Source organism: Rhinolophus ferrumequinum, chromosome 2 (assembly GCF_004115265.2).
Source record: "Rhinolophus ferrumequinum isolate MPI-CBG mRhiFer1 chromosome 2, mRhiFer1_v1.p, whole genome shotgun sequence".
In the NCBI taxonomy this organism is placed as follows: Eukaryota; Metazoa; Chordata; class Mammalia; order Chiroptera; family Rhinolophidae; genus Rhinolophus; species Rhinolophus ferrumequinum.
The window spans coordinates 47,285,889-47,313,649 of NC_046285.1; the positions used below are offsets into that span (position 1 = coordinate 47,285,889).

Consider the following 27,761-nt stretch of genomic DNA (forward strand, 5'->3'; position numbering starts at 1 on the left):
GATTTTCTTTTGTTCTTATCCTTGTGAACATTGCCTCTCCTCTTTTTTTTTTTTTTTTTTAAGATTTTATTGGGGAAGGGGAACAGGACTTTATTGGGGAACACTTCCAGGACTTTTTCCAAGTCAAGTTGTTGTCCTTTCAATCTTAGGACAACTCATGGGTGCAACTCAGCTCCAGGTCTAGTTGCCGTTGTTAGTTGCAGGGGACACAGCCCACCATCCCTTGCAGGAGTCGAGGAATCGAACAGGCAACCTTGTGGTTGAGAGCCCACTGGCCCATGTGGTAATCGAACCGGCAGCCTTCAGAGTTAGAAGCACGGAGCTCCAAACGCCTGAGCCACCAAGCTGGTCCTCTTCCATTCTCTTGATATCCTTACTAAACATACTCTAGATCTTTCAAATCTGTCCCGTCCCCCTCAGCTCAGTGCCATACGCCTCATCCACAGGCATGTGAATACCTTAGCCTCATGTCCAAGCCCCAACCCTGCAAACAGTCACCCCTCGGCCATCCTTGATGCAAACTGTGGCACAGTCCACCCTTGGAAGGAGAAAACTATGAAAGAGGACTAATCAGGCCCTGGAAGTAGATTTAGAGCTGTATAGGCAGGAAACTTGGGAGTTCCAGATACCTAGAGGTGGTTTACGAATGGATACATTCTTTTGACCCCGTGGACTCCTCATTTTGTGGAGATGGGCACAGCTGGAGGAAGGCCAGGGTAGGGCCCTCTTGCCCATATCCAAGGGCAGTACCATATGAGACAATAGCATGCTTCTTTCAAGAGGAAGACTGCTGGTTACAGTAGATGAGTAAGAAGTGTTCTATGCAAGAGGTTGAAGATGCGAGGGTCAGAAAACTTTGGAAGTTCAGAGAACCATGGAACAGGCAAGAGATGCATGGTGAGATTAGCTGGCCTCTATATTGCAGAACTCTGAAGTCAAATCTGGGCACAGTCACAATGGATTCAGACCTTATACGAGCTATTCTGTCTGCACAAAAGACTCTTCTGACCCTGTTCCCGATTTGCTGTATCCCTTCTTCGCCTACCTCTTATAAATTCTTCAGGTCTCAGCTTGAGTTTCACTATCTTTAGGCCTTCTTCCCAACCCTTGATTAAGTTATCCCTCTCCCCCTTTCATTTTTCCAAAGAATCTGCAGTTCCTTTTATGCTACACCCAATCACACTTGTTAAATTGTTCATAGCTGCCTTTTTTGATTATTCAGGCTGAAAGCTTCATGAAGACATTTGTCTTGTCTGGCATCATATCCCCAGCACCCAGAAAGTAACTGAAACACATCTGGTGATCAAGAAATATTCGGTAAATTAATAATTTGGCCTCATCATGCTTTCGTGGAATTGCTTGATATAGCTGACTCCAAACAGGATAACAGTAGAATATCAGCCTTTTGATGTCTTTCCACTTCAAATCATTTCATTTTATACATAACTTTTCAAAGCCAGTTACTTAAGTCAAGGTGATTTATTTTGATATGTAAACACTATATAAGATTCTCTGGAAAATTTAAAATCATCCTGCTGTCCTAATATGTTATACTATCACCATTTGAAAAAATAAGAGGTTTGGATTACATACTAAAAAAAAATCTCTTCATTACATGTAAAACATTTTTGCAATTATCTGTAGTAAAGGAGATGAAAGGACAACCTGAAGAAGAGGGATGATTCTGAAAGTGTTTTAGTTGGTGTCTACCCATCCCAACCCCAAGAGATAAAAAGACAGAGATGAGGATGCTAAAATGCTAGGAGTATGTGGCTGGTTCCTTCAATAACCCAATCAGTCCATACAGACAACCCATTTGACATATTCAAACCACGCTTTGAGACACTGATGGTCACTATTTGGTTAGTTCCTCCAAAGCAAGGCCATGGCAGTCGTTAAAACGATGTGGAGGTTAATCATCCACAGAGCTGTCCCTTGAGAATTTCTCCCCTGGGAGCAATGGTGGCAGCATCATTAGTTTTGATGAGTAATCCTGTGGACGTAGATGATCCTGGGTGCAAGTCCACAGATATTGGGGCATGGCCTGCACACTACTAAAAATAACAAAGGTTTCAGGGCTGGAGACATCATCAACCACACTGTCATGACTTTCTAAGGCTCCAGGACTCAATGGTGGGGGAACAATATTGAACTGATGACCCTGACAGAAGGAACCTATGAGTACTTCAGCCTCAAACACGTAGATCAGCTTATCTGTGGCAGATGTTTTTTTGACCTGGCATGGTAGTTTCTTGAGGTTCTTGGTGAAGTATATGCCAGCTCCGTATTTTGGGTCTGATAAAAGAAAAAAAATTAAAAGGTTATTATGATCTGAGGAATCATATTGTCTATTTGGGTACTAATATTTATTCTCTCTCTAGTCCTCCAAATAATCACCACTTCCTGGTCCCAAGTCCCTATAGCAAAGACACCCAAAGTTGTTCCCTTGAGAACAAATTATCATTGATATCATCGATATAATAATAGCTTATATTTAAATGTAGCTTCCTTCCTTTCTTCTTTCCCGCCCTCCCTCCCTCATCTCCCTCTTTCTTTCTTTACATTTACTTGTGATTTAACCAAACACTGTTTCAGGTTCCAGAGCGTCACTGAACAAGAGAAATGCAATGTGAGCTGTGTGTGTAAATTCTCTAGTAGCCACATTAAAAAAGGTAAAAAGACACAGGTGAAATTAATTTAATAATAATTTTATTTAACCTATTATATCCAAATGTTATAATTTCAACATGTAATTAATATATAAAATTAACAAGGAAATATTTTACATTTTTTTTCTTTGGTAGTGGTCTTTAAAATGCAGGGTATATTTTATACTTAGAGCACATCTCAATTCAGATTCACCACATTTCAAGAGCTCAAAAGCCACATGTGGCTAGTGGTCACCATATGGGACTGTTCACCTCCAGAGCTTTAAAAACGACTAAGACATGACCCCTATCTCAAAAGTTCACAAAGGGAACTCCACATGTAAACAGATAAAATATAATACAATTTTATGTGGCTAGGAAATATTTTGAGATAGAAATCAAAGATTTCTTTCCTGGGAGTTTTTTCTTGCTCTTGGTTCGCCCACCCATTGAGTTCTTGCTACTTGTAACCTCAGGGCAAAAAGAAGAAAGCTTAGAACAAAGTCAGTTGAATATACATATATGATATATTTACCATATATATATGTGTGTCTATATATATGTATACATACATATAGATACACATAATTAATTATTTTTAATCAAAGCAGAGAATATGATCTTGAAAGTATGGCTTTCAGAGTTAGATTTTAAGAGTTTTTTGAACCAAAAGGATAAAAGCCTTAGGATTCAGAGCATGGATTTTATACCATATAACAGAGGAGAGAACAATACAAGACATTGTTTTTAAAAGCAGTTTTTTCACTTCAAGATAAAAAAAACTTCTCCCTTCCACTTGATGGGAAGAGAAGAATCAGAGAGAACATAACTAGAACTCGTGGGGACTCTGAGAAAGGGTTCATTTCACTGCCTTGCTCCTTCAAGAGAGCCTTGGGGTTCAAGATGGTGAAGAACAATAGACAAATCAGAAAAACAGGGGGGACCTCCAAAGTAGAAGGGCCCATTGCCTGACTCCGCTGGGTGCTGCCCCTCTCATCCAGCCAGGCACCTAAGTACAAAGTAGTAATGGCTGGGGAAGATATTCAGAAGAGGTGAGGACTACCACATAAAACCTTACATTTCAGCTTGGAAAATGTGCACACTCAAAAATTTTCTGCGCTGTAGAAGGGGCACATACATGAACAGAGAAGAAATTCCAGTGTCAAAGGGAAAACAGAATGCCCTGTGTTGACACTACCCTAGAGCAAAGGGATCTGGAAATGTAGGCATAGGAAGGTGTTAATGACCAAAGCCAAGGGTGGTTTATCTGGCAGGGGATACTGAGAGGCAGAGGACAGACGGGGGCCATGAACAAGACCACCTTCTCCCCAGTGCTTATCCCATCATCAAGAGCACCCTCAGAGAGAAGAGAAGAAATACGGGCAAAACCTTGCAGGAACTGATTTTAAACCCCCAGGGACTATGAAAACTCTGAAAATGACTGTGTTCATCGTGAACTACCAAGATGGAGTTTTTTCACATCTGTGGACATGGGAGCATGAAAGCTAGGTGTAAAGGTCAGTTATACAGCCATAAAGAAAACAAGCCCCACACATGAGTTTTGTGGGGCTATACATTTTTGTACTTGTTAGTTATAGATGCTGCAACAAAGGAATGGAGGAAATGCAGGAACAGAGCGGGAAGCAACTCAGTGGGCCTGCAGGAGTTGGGGAAAGTGTCAACCAGGAGATGCCATTTGAACTATGTCTTGAAGAAGGAACAGGAGTTTGCAGGGCTAAAACGGGTGAGGAGGGAAGGCACTCCACATGCAAAGGCGCAGAGGCATGAGCGCATACAGTGTACTTAGGAAGCTCTAAGAAGTTCATGGCTAGAGTGTCGAGGAACGTAGTGAGTGATGGGGCTGGTGAAATAATGTGGGGCGAGGCCCATCGTGCTCTGCTAAGGAGTTTGGGTTTTTACCTTGTAGGGAACTACAACGGCAGATATTAAACAGGCATGCGATTTTTTAGCATGATGATTCTGGTAGCAGACAAAGGATAAGTTAGCTAGAGGTAGATTTGCGGCAAGGAATGGACCTAGGAATCATCTAGGCTTAGGGGAATGTGACCTAAAGCAGTAGAAATAGAGAGGTGAGGCTGGGCTGAGAATTTTATTGAGAGACAATTACTAGCAGTGTGTGACTGCCTGTATATAAAAGAGAGAGAAAGGAAAGAATGGAGGATGATAAGTTTCCAGCTTAGAAGACCTGATAGATAGATGGTGATGGTATTAGCCAGGTTAGGAAGTATCGGGCCGGGGGCGAGGGGGAAGGAAAAAAGAAAAGCCTATTTTTTAGGGGAAAATATGGGAAAATATGGCCAAGAAGAGAGTTCAGTTGAGGTGGCGATGCGACATCCAGGCAGAGATGTCCAAAAGACAGTTGGACAAATGGACCTGCGAGTCAAGAGAGAGGTAGGAGGTTACAGACGTTGGGTAGGCAGTTAGCAGTGTCGGCCACAGGACTGCAAAGAGGGCACTTGCTGGATTTGGAAAATAGGAGAATAGTGATGATCTTAGAGTCGTTGGAGTAGAAGGTGGTTGTGTGTTTACGTGGAGTGGTAGGAGGAGTGGAGTGCAGACATGCCAGTTACACTGGTTTAGGAGCAAATGAAAGTTGTGAATTTTTAAGACTTTGCCAATGAAAGGACCATACCGATCATCACTTTCCTGGTTACACTCAAAGACTTTTTGGTGGGGATTCATCGATCAACTTTTACCCCCAGGAATTGTCTGTGTTCAACTTTTACCCTTGGTATTGCGTATGTTCTCTCTGGGGCAAAGAGAAGATGATTTCCAGCCCCTTTGCTTTCTAGATTTGAAGTTGACTCCACAGCAAAAATCATGTTATACATGTTTTGAAAGGTAAAGATCAAGAGCCACAAAATTAATGGACCAGGCAAAAATCAAGCTGCATTGCTATGTATCCTCCATGATTATTACTAAACTTAGCCTCCTTTGGAGAGATCTAAAGGGGACAATATAGCAATGAAGTATGCAATATTTTTGTACAATTGAAAAGACGCATGGAAGCTACACGCATAACTCTGATAGCTGAGAAGGATCTTAACATGTTATTCACTTCACCTGCCAGATGATGTCTAATTCATTCACTAGCAGGCTACAGGAAATGAAGAGGATGGAAGAGAAAAGACCAACATTATTAAATTCAGGAAAATGCCCTTTTAATTAAGGGATGAGGATGGCTTGATAATTTTCTTGAGATAAAAAGAAAAAGAGGAAGGAAGGGAGGAAGGGAGGAAGAAAGAGAAAAGCTCCACAGTACTCTGCAGACAGGACACATAAACACAGAAAGGAGAAAACCAGTGAGTTATACATCTTACTGCCAATACTTTCATCAACATAAAACCCATTAGCAACAAAATATATGAAGGAAAAATACGACCCTTTCCAAATGACTTTACCACAAAGTCCCAGCAGCAAATGATCCCCTTACCACAGCAACAAATGCTATTGGTGGTGAGTCATCTGCTGATGTCTGCCTACCAATTCCCACACATAGTAGCCCCAATTATGAGGGGCTGACACCTACCACAGGGTGCTGAGTACATTCTTTGAAAGCCAACTCTGCATACCACTTCGCAGAATTGCTGTGGGACTTGCTGAAACAACGTGTGGCTCAAAAGTTTTCTTTGCATTCTCCCTTCCATCATTTTCTTCTTTCTTTGGAAGGCAGCCAGGAGGAGCACATTATCTATCTTCTCCACCTATAACCCAAGGAAATGAAAAACTGAAAGAGAGACTGGAGAACTACTACTTAAATTGCCTGATACGCTGCTTCAGAAATAAAGGCGCTTACAGGTCAGACAATTAAGTTCGTGAACTCATCCTAGACAAAGTGCTACACACCTCATTGCTGAATATCACTATGGTCACCTTTGAAGAACTCCCCTTGGGAAGCTATGCACTGACGCCAGCGCCTAGTCCACCCTTCAAAGTAATTTTGGAACTCTTTTTCTGGAATGGCCATCAGAGCTGTCGTCATATTACCCTTGATGTCCTGAATGTCACCAAAATGTCTTTCTTTCAATATTTCCTTTACCTTCGGGTAAAGAAAGAAGTCTTTGGGGGTCAGATCAGGTGAGTAGGGAGGGGGTTCCAACACAGTTATTTGTTTACTGGCTAAAAACTCCCTCACAGACAGTGCCGTGTGAGCTGGTGCATTGTCGTGATGCAAGAGCCATGAATTGCTGGCGAAAAGTTCGGATCATCTTTTTCACGCAGCCTTTTCAGTACTTCCAAATAGTAAATTTGGTTAAGTGTTTTTTTCAGTTGGTACAAATTCATAATGAATAATCCCTCTGATATCAAAAAAGGTTAGCAACATCATTGCAACAAGTTCATGAACTTAATTGTCAGACCTTGTACGTGCATACTACTTTGCATGCAATTTGCTTTTCATGTAAAGTTGCATAAGAGTCTCTCCTAGCCCCAACCCTCTCCTAGTGTGACTTCTGTCTCTTCAAAATTCCCTTCCTTGATAAATTCATTTGATAAAACTTCACTGAGCAACCACTATGTATAGGCACCAGTAATGAAATTGTCCACAATGTAGACACTGTCTTCGCTCTTTTAAAGCTCATAGTTTAGTGAGAGATAAAAATGGGTAAAGAATGATAATGCAGTGTGATAAATGCTATTCCATTTCTTTTTCTTTGCTTCAAGATGGACAGATAGCTTTCTCCTGGGTCTCTATGCTTCTGTACATCCTGACATTATTTCTACCTCCTGATTCCAACTATACCATCATACCTGCCCATCCCTGCCCTCCTCTGAGGCTTATTCCTGGGATTCCTGCTTTTCTTTCGGCTACAGAATTAGGTGGATTAATAGCAAGATAAGTAAAATCTTTCCCTTAATTACGTATACCTTTATAACCTGCAAACCACAATTTTCAAACCGTTTCTTTCTATCCTGCATTTCTTGAGTTAAGAGTGGTAGACATTTCAGAAACTTATTTTCTTTCATTTCATCTTGCTTTTTTGGTTGCAGATCAGTCGATTCTCCTAAAAAATGAGTAACACAAAACTTTTTCTCAGTGCTCCATGAGAGGGAAAAGGTTTGTAAAGAAATTTAATAGAACAAATTACAGAAATATGGAGGAACAGATTAGCCAGTTTAAACAGTATGCCTCATATGTTTAGGACATGCAAGGAGAGTTACAATACTGTGAGAAGTCATAGGAGGGACAAAACTCCATAGCAAAGGACCTCCAGAGCCAGGAAATTTCACAGGAAGACATTATAAATTAAATCTGGAGACAAAGGCCCACATTTATCTAGTATGAAGTATGGTTGACTTGAATTCAGCAAACATTTATTGAGCGCCAAGTACATGCCAGGCACTGGGTGAGCCCTGGAGACTCAAATGTCCACAGACTCCTGCTATATTAGAAGAGCTCTCCACGAAGGATTAAAAGAGCAACATAAGAGAAAGGAGACGCCTAACTTCTATTATTCAAATTTTATTGTTCTGATGGATAGTTGATGTTCCCTGTAGTAATAGCTCATTTCAAAATTATCCATTTTGTTATTGAAGATCTTAATCTGATTAAGAAAGGGTGAGTCTGTATGAACCTCTGAAACGTTGTTGTGGAATAATATGCTTACTCCTCAGCTACTAAAAATGCCACCTTGCTGCAGAACAAAGGACTTACATGACTAACTTGCCAGTAGCTGGAAGGATGGGTCAACCTTACAGATACAGTGAATTTAAAGTAATGCCACCAGCTTGATGCCACAAGGAGATCAATGTTTCTTTGGCTCTTGTTCTCTTGAGACGAATCAGTGTCAGTTTACATACCCACAGACATATTTCCAGATTATGAAATCATAACCTTGGGTCTCATTTTTGTGTATTATTTTTGTCCATGTTTTTAGACACTGGGTTTTCTGTGGATTGTAGCTACAACATTTACTTCCACTCACTTTGACCAATGCTGCCTAACTTATTTTTGCAAACACATGGTGAAAATAAGGTGTCCTTTGAAATTCTGCATCTGAATTTCTGTACTAAATCCATTCTCCACATGATAACCAGTGATCTTTCTAAAATACAAGTCTGACCTTATCTTTGCTTCAAATCCTTTAAGGCTCCCCATTTGTTTCAAGAAAAACTCTGAATTCTTTCATATAATTTATAAAGTCTTGCATAATCTAGGTCCTGCTATGATCTGATTTCTTGAGGTTCTTTCTTTGCCTTACTAACTTCTACTTATTCTTTAGGTCTCCAAGTGTGACACCTGCTCTGAGAAGCTTTCCCCCGTCCTCCCAAGTCTGGGTTAGCTGCTTCTCTCGGGTCCTCCCAGACAGGGTCACCCCCCCTCTTCTTTCATAACTCACCCTGTTGACTTCTCAGCACTCTCAATTAGATTTTGAGTGAAAACAATGTCCATCTTATCACTGTACCCCCAGCACCAACACATGGCTTGGTACATATCGTGGATTCAATATACGTTAATTAAATACATGAATGAAATAAGCCTCTGTCTCCTAAGGTGGTTTTCAATCTAGGGCTATATTTAAAAGATGTCTGCAGAACCAAATTCCCAGTTGTTCTGCTGGATTTTGCCTCACCAAATGGGCGATTCTTAAGCGTACTTAACAGTACCAATGAATAATTTCCTTTGGTGAGAGGGCGCAAAGTACATAATTTTAGGGTTCCTAAGGCTGCCAGCCAACAAATAAATGCAATAAAACTCCATAATTAAGCAAGTGGAATGTGTCTATATGTGAATGCTCCATCTGCAGAATTAAAGATGTACCTTTTTCCCCCATAGCCTGGGAGTGGGTAACCCTAAGCTGTCAATGTAATCGCCTCTTATGCAACCCATGTCGTCATTAGTAAATCCAATTGTGTGTGTGTGTGTGTGTGTGTGTGTGAGAGAGAGAGAGAGAGAGAGAGAGAGAGAGAGAGAGAGAGAGAGATCATTTACTAATAATTTACCCTGCTGGTAGAAAGAGAGCCCAAAAAAGGTTATAAAAGTTTATAGCATAACACAAAACCAGCGTGATTTGCTCTTTCGCTCTCCCATTCTCTCTCTTACCTACATACATACATGCATGACCACACCCAAAAGGACAGCTGGGAGAGCTGACTTTCCAACTTAATAGAAAGTGACTCACCTGACAAGCTCCAAAGGGCTTGCTCCTTTTTTCTTGCCACTTCCTCTTGAACCTTACACAGCATATGTTCAATGGTCATAACCACCTCCATGAGGTCAGCCTGGGCTCCTTTAATTTCTAAAATTGCCTTTCCTGGATTAATAATCTCAGAGATCTGGACCTTTGTGGTTTCCTGCAGCTGAGACAAAACGTCATGTTCCTTTTTCCCAAGGTAGAGGATATGATTGTTCTCAATGCTGTGCTGGTCCTGGAGAGCCAGTATCCTTAGGATCCACTCTTGGGCCTTACTCATCCTTTCCAGGTTGGAGCCCATCAGATTGATAGCAGGAGCCTGAGCTTTGAGCTCACTGTCTCGTTTCTCCTCTCTGGTCCCCTGGGGGACTGAAGAGACTATAATAAGCAACCACCGAAGACAGGTGGGTTTCAAACCAGAGCACAGAACTAAACACCAAGGCCATGTTTGCCCCAAGATATTGAGGGGAAAAAAGTAAGCTGAGCACTTACTATGTGCCAGGCCTTGTTTTAAGTGCTTTACATATATCATTCAATCCTCACAACCCCATGAAGTAGGTGTCCTCATCTTACACATGAGGACACTAATTCAGAGAGTTACTAAGTAACTTGCCCATGGTTATAGAACTAGCAAGTGGTGGCCAGGGAGCTAGTAGGTGTGGCCAGGCTGGCTGCAGCTCTCACACAATTCTGCCCAGTGACTGATCCCAGGACAACAGTGGTCATTAGCATGTGTTACCCTAATAGAGTAGTTAGGTGGTCCAGGAGCGATGCAAAAGTACCAGGGCAGACCTAGAAGTCAGAGGTGGAGGATGGCCTTCCACGGAGTAAAAATGAAAACCAATGTCTTATACAACACTAAGAAGTGACAGGGGTGGCGGCTGGGAGGTAGAGGGTAGTTTCTTTTGGCGTACTTTTTTTTTTTCCACCCTTCTTCTGCCTGGACACTTACATTACTTTTTAGGAGAAAATAAAAACAACATAATTGTGATACTTCATTTCTCCATCATTATCAGGAAAGAAGAATTGTTCTTCTAGGTAACTAAATTGTTCAGATCACTAAAGGATACTCTTCTTACAGCAAAACGTTTAATTTTAACTATTAGTTAAATATTTCTAATGGAAACACACTCCATTACCTTCCTAAATAGTTCTACTTTCCTTGATAATCTGAGATCATCATCATTAATCATTCTTCATGTCAATTATTATCCTGTGCTATAATTCCTTTAAAGATATCCTCAAGAACTACGGTACTAAAGTAAATGCTCACGCCTGGCCCCGTTATTCAGATTAATGACATAGAGACATTTGTGTGTTCCTTTTCCATATTATCTTCACCTCAAACTCCTCCTATCTGGCTTCTTTAGATTCATTGTGGCTTCCCAAACATGCACTTCATTTGTTTGCTTCTGTGGGTTTTCTTCATCTTAAGTGGTCCACCCCACCAACTCTGGCCATTGAAAATCTTGCGATCCTCAAAACCGGGCTTAGAACCATCTCATTCATGATGCCATTCTTGATCCTTTGCAGTCAGAAAGACTCTCTCCTTCCTCTGGGCCACTTGGGGAGTTTGTCCATCCTCTGTTCATTCTTTATCCCCTGGCATTTGTTTAATGCTTTACAATTTACAAAACATTTTTACACACATAATCTCTAATTACTCTCCCAACAGTCTGTCATTATCTTAATTTTACAGATAAATATAAACAGGCTCATAAGAGGCGCAGTCACAGACTAGAGCTCTTCAAGTTCCCCCTACTTCATTTCTAGCACTGCTGGACCATTAAACATCCATAGATGAACTCTTCTATTTAAGAGTATAAACAAATCATTTGACCCTAATGGGAAATATCCTAACAGTTTCTATTGCTCATTGAATATGTAATGTTCTTAACATCTATAGAACATTGTAGATTAAAAGACTATTTCAGAAGTACACATTTCTAGTTGTTAGGAGGCAATTCTATCTCAGTCCACTCAAACTCCACTAAAGGAATAGAGTTATAAGACAAAGTTAATACTTCTCCAGCCCCCAACAACCAGGATTGTTTTAGTTCAGTGATCCCCAAACTTGGTTCAGTACAAAAATTGACTGGGGGCTTTGAAAAATACACATGCTTGGCCCAGACCCAGAGTTCCTGAATCATACTCTGTAGAGTTGGGGCCTATACATACTTTTGTTTGTTTTTTAAAGTTTCCATCATGATTCCAATAATTACTCAGGTTTGGGAAGCACTTGATTAATCCACGTATTATTATCTGGTCTTCCTTGGATGTGTTTTCTATAATTATTCAAGAGTTACCCCATTTAGATGTTTGCTCATTCAGAGCAGAAAAAGCACTGGGTCAGTCAGCTTGTGAAGGGCAGAACTTTTTCTTAGGAAAAAAAACTATAGACAACATTTATGAATGAACTATCCACTGTGGATTACCTAATGCAACTTAGCCTCTCTCTGTTCATATCATAAAACTAGACTGAGCAAGAACATGGTCAGGTATAGAGCAGGTTGGTATCCAAGCACGAGCACAGTGAAATATATTTGGCTTATTATTCTTCTTCTCCCATTAACATAGATGATCAAGAATAGGGTGAGGGGCGGCTGGTTAGCTCAGTTGGTTAGAGCACAGTGCTCTTAACAACAAGGTTGCCAGTTCGATCCCCACATGGGCCACTGGGAGCTGCGCCCTCCACAACTAGATTGAAACAACTACTTGACATGACGTGGAGCTGATGGGTCCTGGAAAAACACACTTAAATAAGTAAAAGTTAAAAAAAAAACATAGGATGGCCTATGGTGGGAGACACGGGTTCTAGGCCTATGAATTTCTTACTCACCACTGTAATTTTTGAGACTCTGCTGCTTGGACTTATTCTTCTCCATTTCAGCAATGAAAACCTACAAGAATCAAAGCAGAGCAGCAGAGCATAAGTGGGGCTGTTAGCCATTGTCGTCAAAATCCCTCTCTACCTGCACACACCACTCTGGACCTCATCCACTCTGTCAGTCCCCATTTCCTCTGCCACAAATCTAAAGCAGCCTTTAGGAAAGTCTTGGGGAACAGCAAGTGCAGCACCACAATCTATTAGGACGTGTAGGGGAAACAACTATAGGAAAAAAATGGGAAAACCAAAATATGGTATAAAAAAGCAGAATGTATATTTCAAGGCAAAATATTATCATTCATTCATTCATTCAACTGATATTAATGCCCTGCTGATTGCACGTTAGGCATTGAACTAAAGGTTAGGATATGTCACTGAAGAAGACAAATATACAGGCAGATACTCTTAATTAATAAAACATAAATTCATTTTTAAAAGTTATACACACAATGCTTTCTCTGTAGACTGAATAAATGATCAATTCCTATAAAGTGCTGAATATTATATCTGACATAGTAAATAAACACTCAGTACATTAGCTATTGTTATAATTATTATATGACAGTCTATGGACAAAGATCTGTGTATACTGCCATGCAGATCCTTTAACATAAGAGTCTTTTTGAAAAAACTCATCTCTCCTCAGGTTTAGAACCACATATCCAGTGTCTTCCTTTTTAAAAGTTGATACAATTGGCAGTTATGACTTCATTGAAAAGATGGTAGATAATGAGGTAAAAACTAGATTTGAACTTTGATGGTGAAGTTTCTTAATTTGTAGGACATTTTCTTCATAAATTGTATTTGCAGCTGCTATTTCCAGAGCCAAAAGTCCTCAATCTTACCATATCTTGTACCTGGAGAGGCCATAACAGGGAATTTCCCTCACTCCCAATCCAAGAACTTGGAAATAAAACAGATGAAATAACTTTCTGATAAATTGTCTGATAAATGAACTAATTATATGATAAATGAACTAAGTATAGCTGCCATGTGCAAAATGGATAAAAATCAGCTCTCTCTCAAAGTCACTTTAAAGGTCAAGATGTGTTCCAGGGTTAGAAATCAATTAGCCAAGGCTTTTGAATTGAATGTGAAAGAAAACTGTAATTTAATCATTATCAATAACTTAGAAGAATGTGTGGATAACAAGCAGATGGTCTGTAAAGATTTTGGAAAAGTGGATCCATATGGCAAGAATTTGGCAGTTTTTCCAGCTCTGTCCACAAAAGACCAACACCTAACGTGAGATATGTTAGTAATGTGTTCTTAGAGAGGTGTTCCTTATTCTGAGATACAATATCTGGCACAAGGTAGATATGCAATAAATATTTGTTAAATAACCAAATGAATGACTATCCATCACCATTTACAGATACTCAGCTCCAACCCAGACCCTTCTCACCATGAAATACTGGTGAACACAAGTATTTCAGTCAGCTGGAGAGTTATTTACTCACTGTCCTTCATGAATTGGAAAATTTATGAGTGTGTGAATATAAGTATCACTTTATTGTGAGTTCAGTGTAGGTTGGTGTTGCTGAGTCAGGTCAACTCTGGATATCTGACAACTCCATTTTCTAAAATGAAGAAATGTGTAAGTTGCCTTCTGATCTTTCTGAACACACACCCTTCACTGGAAGACTTATTTAGGAAACAAGGATGTGTTTATCAGAAGGCCAGAGGGTATACATGAATGCGCACACGTCATACGTGCACAAATATATAATATAGTGTTAATATTGGAAAAAGCCTGAAGGAATGAATGGTCAATGTTCAGGGTATAATGTAAGATAGTCCTCTTCTTTGAGTTACAGAACTGAAAGATGTATCATCTCTCAACTTCCTTTTTTTGTTGTTTTTCTTTAGTGGTTCAGAACACAAAGCTTTGGGAACAGACAGACCCACGTTGGAATTTTGGTTTGGCCATTTGACTAGCTGTGTGTATATTAACCTCTGGGTTAATATGTTTTCCCATTTGTAAAATGGAGATGACAACAGTGGCTTCATCACCGGATTGGGGGGAGAATGAAATGAGACAGCTTTTAGCACTACCTGGCTGATGCAATACATGGTAGCTATTTTTATTATTGGCCCCCAGGGGAGCCCTCAGACTGTGGTTGGTCGTTCTATTTTTGTTGAACTGTCATGTACATTTTTGTTTGTAGGTTGGAAAGAACGAACCTCCTGTTCTAGACGTGATGAATTCCTCTTACAGGGATATGGTGCTTCATGAACAGTTCAAAGATGTATTCAGGGCACCTATCTGAACCCAATGACTGTCATCTGCCTGGGGGAAACTGGTGAACTTCATTCCCAGGACAGAATGATTCATTTTATCAGGAGGGTGAGCTCTTTGCTGGGAAGGTGAGCTCTTCACCACCAGCTTTCAGGTCAGCTGTGGATGAGGCACGGTAGTGGACGGAAGCCCAGAACCCACTGTGAACATCTCTTCCCAACTCCATCTTCAATGGATACTTCGATCGATACTTTGAAGTCAGTAATGGAAAAAAGCAAACACTACACAAACCTCCTTTTGTCTAGTCAAGCAGCAAAAGGAATAAAACCTTTACATTTTCTTTCCAGGAAAGAGCAAGCTAGAACCAATATAAGTTTGTTTTCTTGTAGGGAGAGAGAAAATGGCAACCACCTACATGGAGACAGGCTGGGAGGTGGGAAAGTGAGCAAGAGTAAGTAATCAGAAGACTAATGTTCGGAGCCACTGTCTTTGCCAGGCACTCAGCAAGGCCCTTTACACCCCAAATCCAGACACATGCCTGGGAAGTCGCACTAGTACTTCGATGTTGCTGTTGGCAGAATCAGAAACCTGTATCTTCAAAACCTATTTTAAGGTGCTCCATCTTATCTCATTTCTGTTTTATTCTTGCTTAACATCATTAAAGTCCTGGAAAATGCCAGCTAAGTGAGAATAAAGCAAAGAGATGGTGCTTTAAAGGGAGAACAGCACAGCAATATATACTAATTATGCTGAATATATCAGAGACGCATTCACACGTGAGAAACTTAGCTTGACATGTCCCTTCCTTTGTGTTAGACCACAGCTGATTTCCCTCAGGGGTCCCCTATAGATGAGTTCAGAAAGAACAGACTGAATTTGAGAGCAGTACTGGGGACATGGCAAAAGTAGCCAGATAGACCCTTGCTATTAAAGAATTTATAATCTAATTGGGAAAAAAAAGATAACAAACAATTCGCTTAATTTACTATTCAATTCAGCACCTAGGGCATTACAGCTCATTATAGCTAATATAACAGCTAACCTTCCCGGAGGACTCACTGTATGCCAGATACTGTTCTAAGTGTTTTACGTGTATTAACTCATTTAATTCTCACAACAGCTCCATAACATGGTACTTATTTTCCCCATTTTAAAGCTGAGGAAACCAGAGCACAGATAAGTAACTTGCCTACGGAAGTTGACTGACTGAAGAGAAGAAGACAAAGAATTTGTTTTAAATATGTTGGATTTAAGACGACAGTCAGATATCCAAGTGGAAATGAGAGAGGGTTTGGGGGGGGGGGTGTCTCTGAAGTTGGTTCATTAGCTAGGACTCTACAGAATTTATGGCAGAAGTTTAAGAATAGTTGTGTTCTTAGAGGAAGAAAGAAGAGAGAGATACAGAGGACCTCACTGAAAGTAGGAGGTTGCTGACCTTTAAGAACCAGAGGGAAGACTAAGTGCCAAGAAAGGAAAAGAGACAAGCTAAGTAGTGGGTAAACATGGCTTCTATAATGGCATTCTTTACTAGGTCAGATGTGGGCAATTTATAAAAGTTAAATTTCACTGGATTAGAACATCACCACACTGTACAGCACTTAGCCCCATGTCTTCTTCCATAGGAGATACTAAACAGATGTTGGATGAATGAATGAATGAATGAATGAATGAATAAATGAATTGTAGGATACTTCTAAGACATTAACTTACCTTATATACCTCCAATTGTGTAGGAAAGATCACAAACTTTACAGTTAATTGTTTTTTCAAATGGTGTGTGGCAAACATTAAAACTTCCTGAAACATAATCTCTGCTGCTTTATCATTCCATATGTGCATGTTTCCAGTCCCAAGGGCAGGAAAAGAAATGGAAGTTAAATTTAGCTCCAGGCATTTTTCCAAACACTCTTTCATTGCATTTTTTAATCTCTGTAGGAAAAACACAAATTTAAGATGAGCCTTCGAGTCAAAATTAAGATATGACTTACCCCCTGATCCTGCCCGTATTTTACAGCGCAAATCTCCACTCTCCTTCAGGGCCATGTCCATGCTCGGAAAGGCCCCACTCCATAGGGAACCCATTGCAGCTATAAGGTTAGATGATGAACAATGAAAGGGCTGAGACACTGAAGTAACTGAGTGGTCCTTTTTTGTGCTATTCAGGACCTTTGGCACCATGACTTCACCCAGTTTATGTAGCGTTGCACCTCTCCCCAGGTCAGAGAGCCAACCATCAGTTTATCCCCACTCATCTGCCACTTTCAGGTCAACATAAAGAGCTCTTGGTAGGTTTAATAAAGGAGGTAGAGGTTAAAGTAAGTAAGCAGCATTTATTCAATGTCCTAAGGTCTGCCAGGTAATTTGCCTAGAGAAGTGCTAGTATATTTGGCAGATTAAACTTTCCATCAATGTTTCAACAGCCAAACTGAATACTAATACAGGAAGGTTGTCTGTGGAAGGACCTTGGAAAATTGAGGGGCAGAGATAATTGGAGGACCAATTTGGGATTAGAGGACCCTCTAACCAAGAGAGGACTAGAAATGGTGACAAAATATAGATAGACAAAGGCAGGTGGGAAGACACGACAGGTAATAGGTTTGACTGGAATGGTACTAGAAGGGAAATCCCAAGTCCTCCTGGAATTGAACAGATGGAGGGCAATATGAAGAGGCTGAATCCCAGGCCCACTTAGGAAAAGGCCTACAGGGTCATGGTGCGGTGAGGTGAACAGGTGTGCAGACTGAGGGAGCACTGGGTTTCTGTGTCTATTCGCAGTGTGCCCATTTAAAATGTAGATATGGGTTAGGTAATATTTTAAAATAAACTTAAGATAACTATGACAACAACAGTTATTCAGTATTTCAGGTATTCACAAGAGTGGTAGAAAATGGGGACTATACCGCTTGACAATATTTTATGAATTTAAGGGCATGATGGAAATTCAACAAACACTACATAGACTATGGAGCTACATAAAGATAAATGTATTTTAACCTTACCAAATCTGTTCTAAGACATTCTGAATGCCATAACACATGGAATACATGTAGACAGGGCAATTTATATCCTTTTGTAACCAGTACCAACTGGGAATCCCGAGATATCCGAAGCACGTTTTTGAAAAATTCCTGTTTTATCTCATCTCCTGCTTGTTGTAGAATTGATTTTGACACAGGGCCAACTTCGAAACTATGATCTGGATTTATAGAATTAACAATTGCGTCTGTCTGAAAAGGGAAAAAAATGGACAGGATTCACTGTTAAATTACTTTCTTGTTAAATGACCAATTTAAATCTTTATTTCCCTGAAGAGCTTTGAAAAATATTTTTGAAGATCCTAAATCCACAAAAATATCATTTAATAATGAATAAAAACTATTTCCAAAGACTGATCATTTGATCAGCCTGATTACCCTATTCAGTAATTAAAGTATGTGGATGACACAATTTTTATTGCAAACATCTCTCAGCCCCTTGCTGGCTTATACCCCCCACATTCCCAGATTCTGAGCGTTCCCTGTGATTTTAAGATTTATCAATAAATGGTTTCATTCCTTGACCCACTGTCATCACTTTTGCTATTTTTGTTTGTATTTTCTTAAACAGAAAGGAAATAAAATTTCTCAGAAAATTTCACTTTCCTAATTTTTAAAAGGTGAGTAATACATGGTTAAAGAGAGTACATATGGGACAAAAAAAAAAGTCTTCAGCGAAGAGTAGGCCTCCCTCTTAGTAGGGTCCCCAAGGTCTCCCACTCACCCACCTATCCTACAGGCAAGGGCTTTTACCAGTTCTTCATCTGTCCTTTCAGAAATAGACTGTACATACACGTGGGCTATATTTTAAGTAACATCGCCTCCTAGTTAGCTCTCAGAGCTGTGCTAAAGGGTTTTATCCTTCCTTCCCCACCATGCCCAAATCTCCCTAAATCGTCCCCAATGGCTTTGGCTCCCTTTAGGGGAAACTTAGATACTTCTCACAGATGTTACTGAATGCTTCACTTTGAAAGTACATTCAGAATTTGCACTTTGGGCCCACCTCCAGCCCCGCGAGCTCCCGAACGGAGCCGGCTTCTCTTCAGCCTCAGCCTGCGTGCCACCATCGCAGTAAGGCTGGGCGCTGTTCTCCGCCACCGCGCCTTAGCAGCAGCAGCTGCCGCCGCCACCGGCCAGTCCGACCCCCAGGCTTCCTGCACCCCGCCCAGGCCCCGCCCCGCTGCGGCTATCCAGTCAGTTGGATGCTCCTCCCAGGAGTCAAAAGAGACAGCTGAGGAGTTTGATGCTCGCTGGGTGACACAAACATAACGTCAGCAAGTCAGATATTGGGGCTTGAGAATTGCATACTGGGATGAGCGTGCTTGTTGGCTACGATCTGGTTCCAGGACCCCAAATCATGAATGCTGCTTTGCAGGTATGCAGATGGTTAAATGATTCTGCTAGTGCTGTTTGCATCCCAGAAGTTGTTAAGGACCTCCTAAGGAAACCTACCCTTATGTCATCCAGGAACTTAGTCCACCGTCAAAATGAACTGAGAATCTCCATTCTAGAGAAATAAGCCTTGACAAAATGTAAACCCCATGGCTGGGCTTCCCAAAGATTTACTGATAATGCTACTTAATGTACACAATCACCTGCAAATACTGTTGATAACATAGTACCTTACTTGAACAAGTTTTCTTTATTGAGTACCAAACCATGTAATGGTAACTTGGACTTTAATAAAAAGGAAATGAGTTTGAACTGAAAAAGAAAAAAAAAAGAGTTTGCAATTTGGGGGCACTGGCACCTTTTAAAAATTTTAAGGCTCCTAATGTTCTTGGCAATAAATAAATAAATACAATAAAAGTTTAGTTAAAAGGGTAAGTTATTCAACTAGGATGTTTCCACTTTAATTTTAAATTGGGATATTAATGACGCATCCAATAAATATTTCACTTTGTGGGGATGGGTGCCCTCAGTCTTCTAATTGTCTTGTAGCCAATAAGTGGTATTTTTTCAGTGATGATGACTTCTATTTGATTATGGCCACAGGAGAGTCTTAAGTGTGATATCACTGATTCAGAAAAGAAAAGGAACGTAGCCTTATATTCTTCCTCGTTCTCTGTTGCAGTCCCTGCTCCCTGCTGCCCGCTTCACTTATTCATCAATAATTTGTTGAACACCTAGAAGCATGCCCAAATAGGGCTTTGGAACTACAGGGATGAACAAGGCATGATCTCCATCCTCAAGGTGCTCTCTGCCTAGCGGGGAAGCTGCACTAACCCAGAAATACCTAGGTTTGTTGTTATCCTGACTCGCTCTCCTCCCTGCCAAGGAACCCCGGCTACATGCTAAGTCACAGTTTGTATTCTCCAAAGCCCCTGGCACAGAGCCATATACTCAGAATACAACCTACAGCTCCACTTAGGTCTCCTGACTGCTCCAGCCCATTATTTTCAGTCTATTAACTCCTCTGTGTCTCTCTGAACAAATCATTCTAACAACCAGGCCTCTCCTTCTGCCAATTCGTTATCTATTATAACTTGAGGTCAGATCCAAAACTCACATCTTCTAAAGTAATCTTTCTTGGTCCACTCCACTCCACTCTTGTCACAAATTTACATACTCTTAAATATTATGAATTCATTTTGTATGAAGACTTTTTTGTGTACTATTGATATGTTGTTTCAGAAAAGTTCAGATGATTTGTCTCCCAATGAGATTTTTTCAAATAGAGAATTTTTCTTTTTACATAAAAAGAATATAATAGATTTTAAGTCCGTTGGATGAAAGATTGTTCTATTTTCTTATGGTGCCTAAGAATAATAACAATAATAATTATAAATACTTATCATGTGCCAAACTCTATCCTAAGCATTTTATGTGTATTGTCTTTAATTCTAAAACACAAGTGCTATTATTATCTTCATTTTCCAGATTAAGAAACTGAGGACCAGAAGATAAAGTAACTTGATTCACATCACCCAGTTATTAAATGGCAAAGCCAGCATCCAGATACAGACGATCTGTCTCTAAAGTCTATACTCTTAACCTGAACAAGATCAAACAGTGTTTGAAATAATATGTACTCAAAACATATTTGTTAGGTAATAAACAGTTCAGGGATCCCCTTTGGCAGTACAAGAGAATAGAAACAAAGATTTACCTCCTGTAATTCAATGCAGCCCTGGACAATCTGGAGAGTCAGGTTATTCACAACCATCGTATCAAAAGGAAGGGTGGCTTCTTGATTTACCCAGGACGCCAGGTCGTTCTTCCCTAGGATGACTTCTGAAGCAGTTTTAAAGGCAGCAACAGTAGGGTCCTCATTGCTTACCAGGTGAATTTCTTTCAAATTACCAGTCAGTGACACATTTTGGAAATAACTACTGATAGTTTCCACAATGATCTGTGTACACAAATCCACAGGGAAGTTGAAAATCCCAGAGCTCAGGGCTGGAATTGCTACTGTCTCAATATAAGGAATGCTGAAGTTGACATGATTCAGAATATTCTCAATGGCTCTTTGCAGCTTATCGATGCATCTCTCTCTATCCACCCCCATCCACCGAGGCCCAACAGCATGGATAATGAATTTGCAGGGAAGCCTCCCTGCTTTTGTTGTAGCTATCTCACCGACTGGTATTTTACCCCATCTGGAAACCACGCTTGTGCTCATCTCTTGGATTTCCTGGCCGCCAGCTTTCACCAAGGCCTGAGCCAGGCCTCCCCCATGCTTAAGGTCTTCATTGGCTGCATTCACCACAACATCAACAGCATGTCTGGTGAGGTCATCCTTCCAGACAGATAACTCTAGTCTAGGAGTCAGCATCTTTCTGAAGACTGGCAGAGACTGACTGTTACCTTCCTGGGCTGGAGAGACCAGGGTAGAAATACAGCCAAATTTATCCTGGAGGACTTCACAGAGACAACTCTCATTATTTTTTAAAATGTTGAAGTCACTGTGATTAATGGGTATTTGCCAACTATAGTTTTCTCCAAGAACGTCAGTCTCTGGAAAAAGAGAGAAGACAAAAAATAAAGAAATGAGCAAGGGTTCCTTTGAAAAGGATGTAATTCCACTTCACATCAGGGGACTGAGTGTCCGATATGCAAAAGAGAGATGAATTTCCTCTAGTCCCCTTCCCGATTCTCCTTCTCACCTAGACATGTAATTAGACGAAGGATATCCAAGAGTTTTCAATTGTAAGTCACCCATAGAGTGCTGAGTCTTCATCTGGCATATAGTAAATGTTCCATAAGTGGTAGCCACTATGATGCAATGATAGTGGTGAGAAAATTGTGTGTATGGTGGTTCATGAATTTTAAAACCTATGTACAAATGGTGAGTTTGGGAAGAGCCAGGCTTAAGGCACAAGTATTAGAAAGAATTTAATTATGAGTCAAAAATACATGGAGGCTTTATTCACAAATTGTTTGCTTTTGTCAGTGTCTCAGTCTGGGTTCTTTTAGAAGCGACTTTGAGATAAACATTTGATATAAGTTTATTTGGGAGGTGATACTAGATAACACCAGGGGTGTGGGATGGGGAAGTCCAAGTGGGAAATTAAGACAGGGAAGGGAAGGAAATGAATAAAGGATGTGTTACGAAGCAAATGAAGCTTAACTCCACTGAGGGACAGATGTGTCTCAGAGTTATACCACCAGAAAGATAAAGGAGCTCAGAAGTTCATACAACTTCTGAGTCATTAGTCAAGGATGCTCCTGTCGGGGCATGGTCCAGCCAATGGGTGGGGCATCACACTCTAGTTTTATGGCACAATTTTGGTGGAATAATTAAAACTGACTGACTAAAAATTACTTACTGTATTTGTCAGACAAGAAGATGTGCTGCTCAGATACCCCTTCAATGTGGTTATGAAGGAGGGAATATGGCTAGTTGACAGCCTCTAGTTGTTTGCCCTTCAGAGTCCATCTCCGCTTTCCAGCCAAGGTCACACTATTCTCAAGGTGGCCTCCATGAACGGCTGAGCAAGGCCATTTATGTCTAATGTGGGCCTCCCGTAATGGGCAATCTCAGGCTGGCAGAGCTTTGGCAGGTTTTCCTTACAGTCTGATGGCTCCACCTCCCCAAATCTCTTTTCCTTTCACAATAAATCTTTTGCATTCCTAACTCCATCTCAGTTTTTGCTTCCTTGAGAACCCCGCTTGTGACACTGCATTTCACTGGAGTCTAAGGCATCGTTATTATATGTCACTGAGGAAGGAAAAACGATGCCATTTAAACCATAGCACACTACTGAAAGGGAGGAGCTTTATTTCAGAGATATGAAAAAATGTGCATCCTAAAATAGGGAAAATGTCGTAGTTAATTATATTTTACTTCAACTCCCATTTCTAATCTGAGTCACCTAGAAAGAACTTTGGTGGCTTCAATTACCTAAAAGAAGCAGTACGTGAGTAGCCAGATCCAACTGGCCCACGTTTTGGTTGAAAATCACAAGTGGGCCACCTCTAGGATTAGGAAGGTTCCATTTGGCTCTTACAAAGCCCTTGTTGAGCAAGGGTCAATCAGTGGGTCACCTCTTCTGTCCAATTTCAGTTCTACGGCTGTGGACAGAAGAGTCTGACATCTTGTGAGCAAAGGAAAGGACCAATGAGAGCCCTAAGAGAACACGTCAGCTGGTGCCACACCGCCTCTGAAGCAGTCCCCCTTTGAGACAAGTGCCGGGTCACCACAAGGTCCTGCAATCACGCACCTGAGCACCTGTGGGGTAGACAGTCTCCTTTTGTATTCCCCTTTCTCCACTGAGAAAAGATAGGTGCAAAGACTTTCTGAAACAAGCCCGAGACTGACAGGATCCTACCTGATTTCTCATTGTAAGCTGCTGCTCCAGTACCCTGTGAAAAATGAAAGTGGTTTAAAAAAAACTGAAACCAAATGACTACAGACTACTGATAACAAATACAGCCTAATAAGCACAGAGCAACAGAAATTCTGCTAAAAGCACTGGGTTTGAGAGGGAAGGGGAACACATGTTTGTTCATTTGTTTAATCTGTGTGCCTGAAATACTTGAAATACTAAATGTTCTAGCAAACAATGACCCTACCCCACTTTCCTAGAGGCCAGTACACTTCTAATTCAACATGGGTTGGAGATTAACACTTGAAAAGGCCCAAAGATCACAGGCCAAAAGGACCCAAAACTTTCAGACAGGCCTCCAATTTCCAAAGGCTTGTAGGGTTTCTCTAGACAGAACAGAAGACATGCGGACATGAGCTTCATCAGCTATATCTTCCTGTCTACCAATAAGGACCCACTTTTCAATTGCTTATCTTCCTCCATCCTCCTCCTCTACCCCATCCTGCAAAAAAGCAGAATTGCTGCATGAGAAGATAGAATAAAAATGATACTGAAGTCATATTTTTAAAAATCATCGATCCTCATGTTGACTCTGTTGATTAGATTAGCATGTTCTTGATTCCTCTTCTCCCACATGGTACAGGGAGACAACTTTTATTGGGCTATTAAAACCAAGTACGAATACTGGGCATAACTGAAGACCCAGATTTCGTGCTTAGTTATAGGAAGTACTATGCCTGATCAAAGTTCATGATTTATGTGAGTATACATTTATAAAAAAGTACTTTTACCTTGGAAAAGTCCATCCTCCAAGTACCTGGGGTCTTTCAATGTTTATACTCTGTTTTGCGTTTCTGAGCGTAGACTGCTGTTTCCAATTATGGTGGTCCACTTCTAGGAATGAATAGAAAGGATGCAATAAGCACTGATCAGCATCTTAGGAAATTTGATAAGAATACGCCATAGGAAGACAAAACATGATTTCTGATCTTGAGTAGCTTTTAGTTTTACTGGTGAAGATGCCCTATTGTTTTTCTGCTGTGGTTACTGTTTACCTTCTGTCCTTTACAGAGAGGTTCCAGTTGAAACCGTAATGGCAGTTCAGAGAGGGGAAAGAACCATAAGGGTTATAGTAGGGAAAGCTTTATGGAGAAGGTGAGACGAGAGCCAGACCTTGAGGGATGGAGCAGGTTTGTATATAGTTAATTGGAAGAGGAGAATGATTCCAAGAGCTAAGACAGAGCACAGCATTCAAAGAACAATGAGGCAAAACCAGCTTTATGAGTATGAAGACCCCTGGAGAATGTCTGAAGAAAGCAAACTGTACTTATGCCTGTCAAGGATATGTGTTACTGAGCCTATGATAAATTTGCTGATCTAATTAGAAAGGGGACTGTCTGGATAAACATCAGAAACTCTGGAAAAACATATTTCAATGATTTTCCATCTAATATGTAGGGATCAAATTTTTGGAGACCAACAAAAATGCTTAACAACACAGTTGCCTACACTTGTTGCCCACATAGTTGTCGTTAGGCCTCTGAAATGATTTCTAATGCCTTTGTAATGAAAAATTTTGTACGACTATCTACAGCATCAGGGAACTATTATTCCTACATGTCAGGAAAAGCAGCAAGTCCAATACAGTCCTAAAGTGTGAGGACAAGATGCATTTTTGCCTCCAGAGGGCACTGCTGTTTTCACAAAAGAGGGAAGTCTCCTGTCTGCTTTGGCTGTGGACATCAGGTGGGCTTTTGCTTCAGATGCTGTAGCACTTATGTTTTTCCTTCGACCAGGCTTTTAAGGCCTAAGGATAGACTCTTGAGGGTGGGGTGAGGGGTTATTAAACCCCAAAGAAATTAGAAACAAGGAGCATATTGCTCAGAACATTCAATCTCTCTCATTTTAAAAACAACACCAATTAACAACAAAAGCCTTCCCAACTTTCCCTTACTAGTTCCTACTGTGTTCTTTTCTCCGCATGGGCAGCATGAAGAGGTTGACTCTCCCCCATCCGTCTGCCTGCTCGGCCCACTGTGGTGGACTCCTGCCCCACCCCCAGCACTCCTCTGAAACTGCTCATCAGTGATCTCCACAAGGTTAACCCCAGTGGACTCTCTTCTGTCCTAATCTTTACTTGACTTCTCTCTATCATCATTTCATTCTTTGAGTCCTAAAACTCTGCCTTCTTGGCTTCTCCTATGCTATCTTCCCTTGGTTCTTTTGTTACCTTTCACTTTGCCTTTACAGGCCCTTTGCTTGGATTCACCTCCCTACACCCACCCGACCCGCTCCGAAATTCATGCTCTCTCTCCTGGATTCCACAGCTCAGTCAATGATACACCATTTACCCACTCAAGTCAGAAATCTAGAATCTCCTCTTTTGTCCCAGATGGAACCCATCACTTGGGTCCAAAGCACCCACTTTCAAATATGCCCCTACCCTCCTTGCCCACTGACATCATTTCACTTCAGGGCCTCTTGTCTGAGCTATGTCATTCTCTTTAAAGATTTTAATGTATTTAATTTTACATTTCATTGTTTGAATTGGTATTATGTTTACTGGTTCAAATTCAGAAACTGTAAAAGGCGCCCTCCTACCTCTAACTGCAGAATCACAAAGCCCATGCAGCTGTAATGCTGATAGTACTGCCAAAATGGCTTGGATTCTGCAAAATCCAAGCCTGTCTCAGGCCTGTCTTATCTCAAAAACCTTATCTCAGGCCTGTCTACTTCCTTTGTCCCTGCTTGGAAATGTGTCCTCCACATGGTTGTCCACGCCATGTTTCTAAAATGCACTTCTGACCTGTCACTCTGTTTCCGGTGCTCACAACCCTTCCGTTTCTCCCCACTGATCTTCAAGACTTTTCACTGTCTAGATCTGCGCTGTCCGCTGTGGGCCATTAGCCACATGGAGCTCTTGTACGCCCCAAATGTGGCTCCTTAGTCCCAATTGAGTGAGATGTGATGTAAGTGTGAGATAAACACCAGGTAGTAATGACTCAGTATGACAAAAAGCATGTAAAGTATCTCATACGGTTTTAAGATTGCTTACATGCTGAATGATTAATTTGAGATACAGGAACGATTACATGTAAGATTATATTGAATTAAATAACATCATTAAAATTCAGCTGTTTATGCTTTTTAAAATATGGCTACTAAATATTTTTAAATTAGATATGTGGTTCCTATTAGATATGTGGACAGCACTGATCTAGACCCTTCCTCTGTCACGTCCCTCACCCATCTCATCTCCTCCAAGGCCCCAAAGCTCCCTCTGCTTCAGATCACAAGGGTCCTTGGGCCTCAGATGCTCCTTCCCTCCCGACCCCTACACACTCACACACACATTCTCTAAGACTCTGCTGCAGACTTCCTCTTGGGCGCTTTCAAGAGATTTGCTTCTTTATTCACAAGTCCGCCTCCCTTTACCAGCCTGTGAGGTCGCTGGCCTCTGCGTTCATCTTTATTCCCCAGTACAAAGGGCAGCACACAGTCCGGTTTTGTTGGCCAAATCACGCTCCAAGAGCCAGTCTAAAGGATAGAGCTGGAGGGAGGTAACAGGTGATATGTCATAATGCAGGAGAACACTTTCAGTTTTTTTCAAATGTAGGTATTAATCCGAATTCACAATGTGAATTACATTTTAGCTGCACACAATAGTAACAATAAGAGTTAAAAGGAATCACAAACTCGGGAGAAACTTCGACTTCAGCCTCTGACCAGTCTCACCCTCTCCTGGGTTGGAGGCGGGGGCCGCCTGGCCCTAGGAGCCCGTTTCTCGCCCGCCCCACCCCTACCTCGGCCAAGCCCGCAGAAAAGGAGACGCGAAAGCCTTGGGCGCCCACCGCTCGGGGGGACACGGGACCGACATACTCACCCGGCCAGACGGCGGCAGGGAAGGCAGCAAGGAGAGGAAGGAGAGTAGCTGTGCTGGGAACAGGGAGGGATCTCGGGGAAAGCGAAACTGAAACTTTGAGGCCCAAGGCGACGAGGCGGGACGCACCCCTGCCCCAGTCCCTGTCCC

At 41.2% G+C, this 27,761-nt stretch overlaps 1 protein-coding gene across 4 annotated transcripts; it reads right to left on the minus strand.

Annotated features, from left to right (window-relative positions):
• Positions 1–1,464: 1,464 nt before the first annotated feature.
• PARP9 (poly(ADP-ribose) polymerase family member 9) lies at positions 1,465–27,736 on the minus strand. Of its 4 annotated transcripts, none has more exons than XM_033126630.1 (11): positions 27,615–27,736; positions 24,523–24,625; positions 23,735–23,768; positions 21,073–21,920; positions 17,928–18,155; positions 16,639–16,857; positions 12,642–12,702; positions 9,791–10,171; positions 7,536–7,672; positions 6,199–6,373; positions 1,465–2,295 (listed from the first exon to the last, which is right to left on the minus strand). In XM_033126630.1, exons 2-11 carry the CDS (start codon positions 24,535–24,537, stop codon positions 1,913–1,915), a joined length of 2,481 nt encoding a protein of 826 aa, XP_032982521.1. In that variant the 5' UTR covers positions 24,538–24,625; positions 27,615–27,736; the 3' UTR covers positions 1,465–1,912. The 4 variants fall into 4 exon arrangements, with proteins under 4 accessions (XP_032982521.1, XP_032982507.1, XP_032982514.1 ...); XM_033126616.1 differs by having other exon boundaries at positions 23,627–23,768; XM_033126623.1 differs by having other exon boundaries at positions 23,627–23,768; positions 24,523–24,622; positions 27,615–27,691.
• Positions 27,737–27,761: the final 25 nt, after the last annotated feature.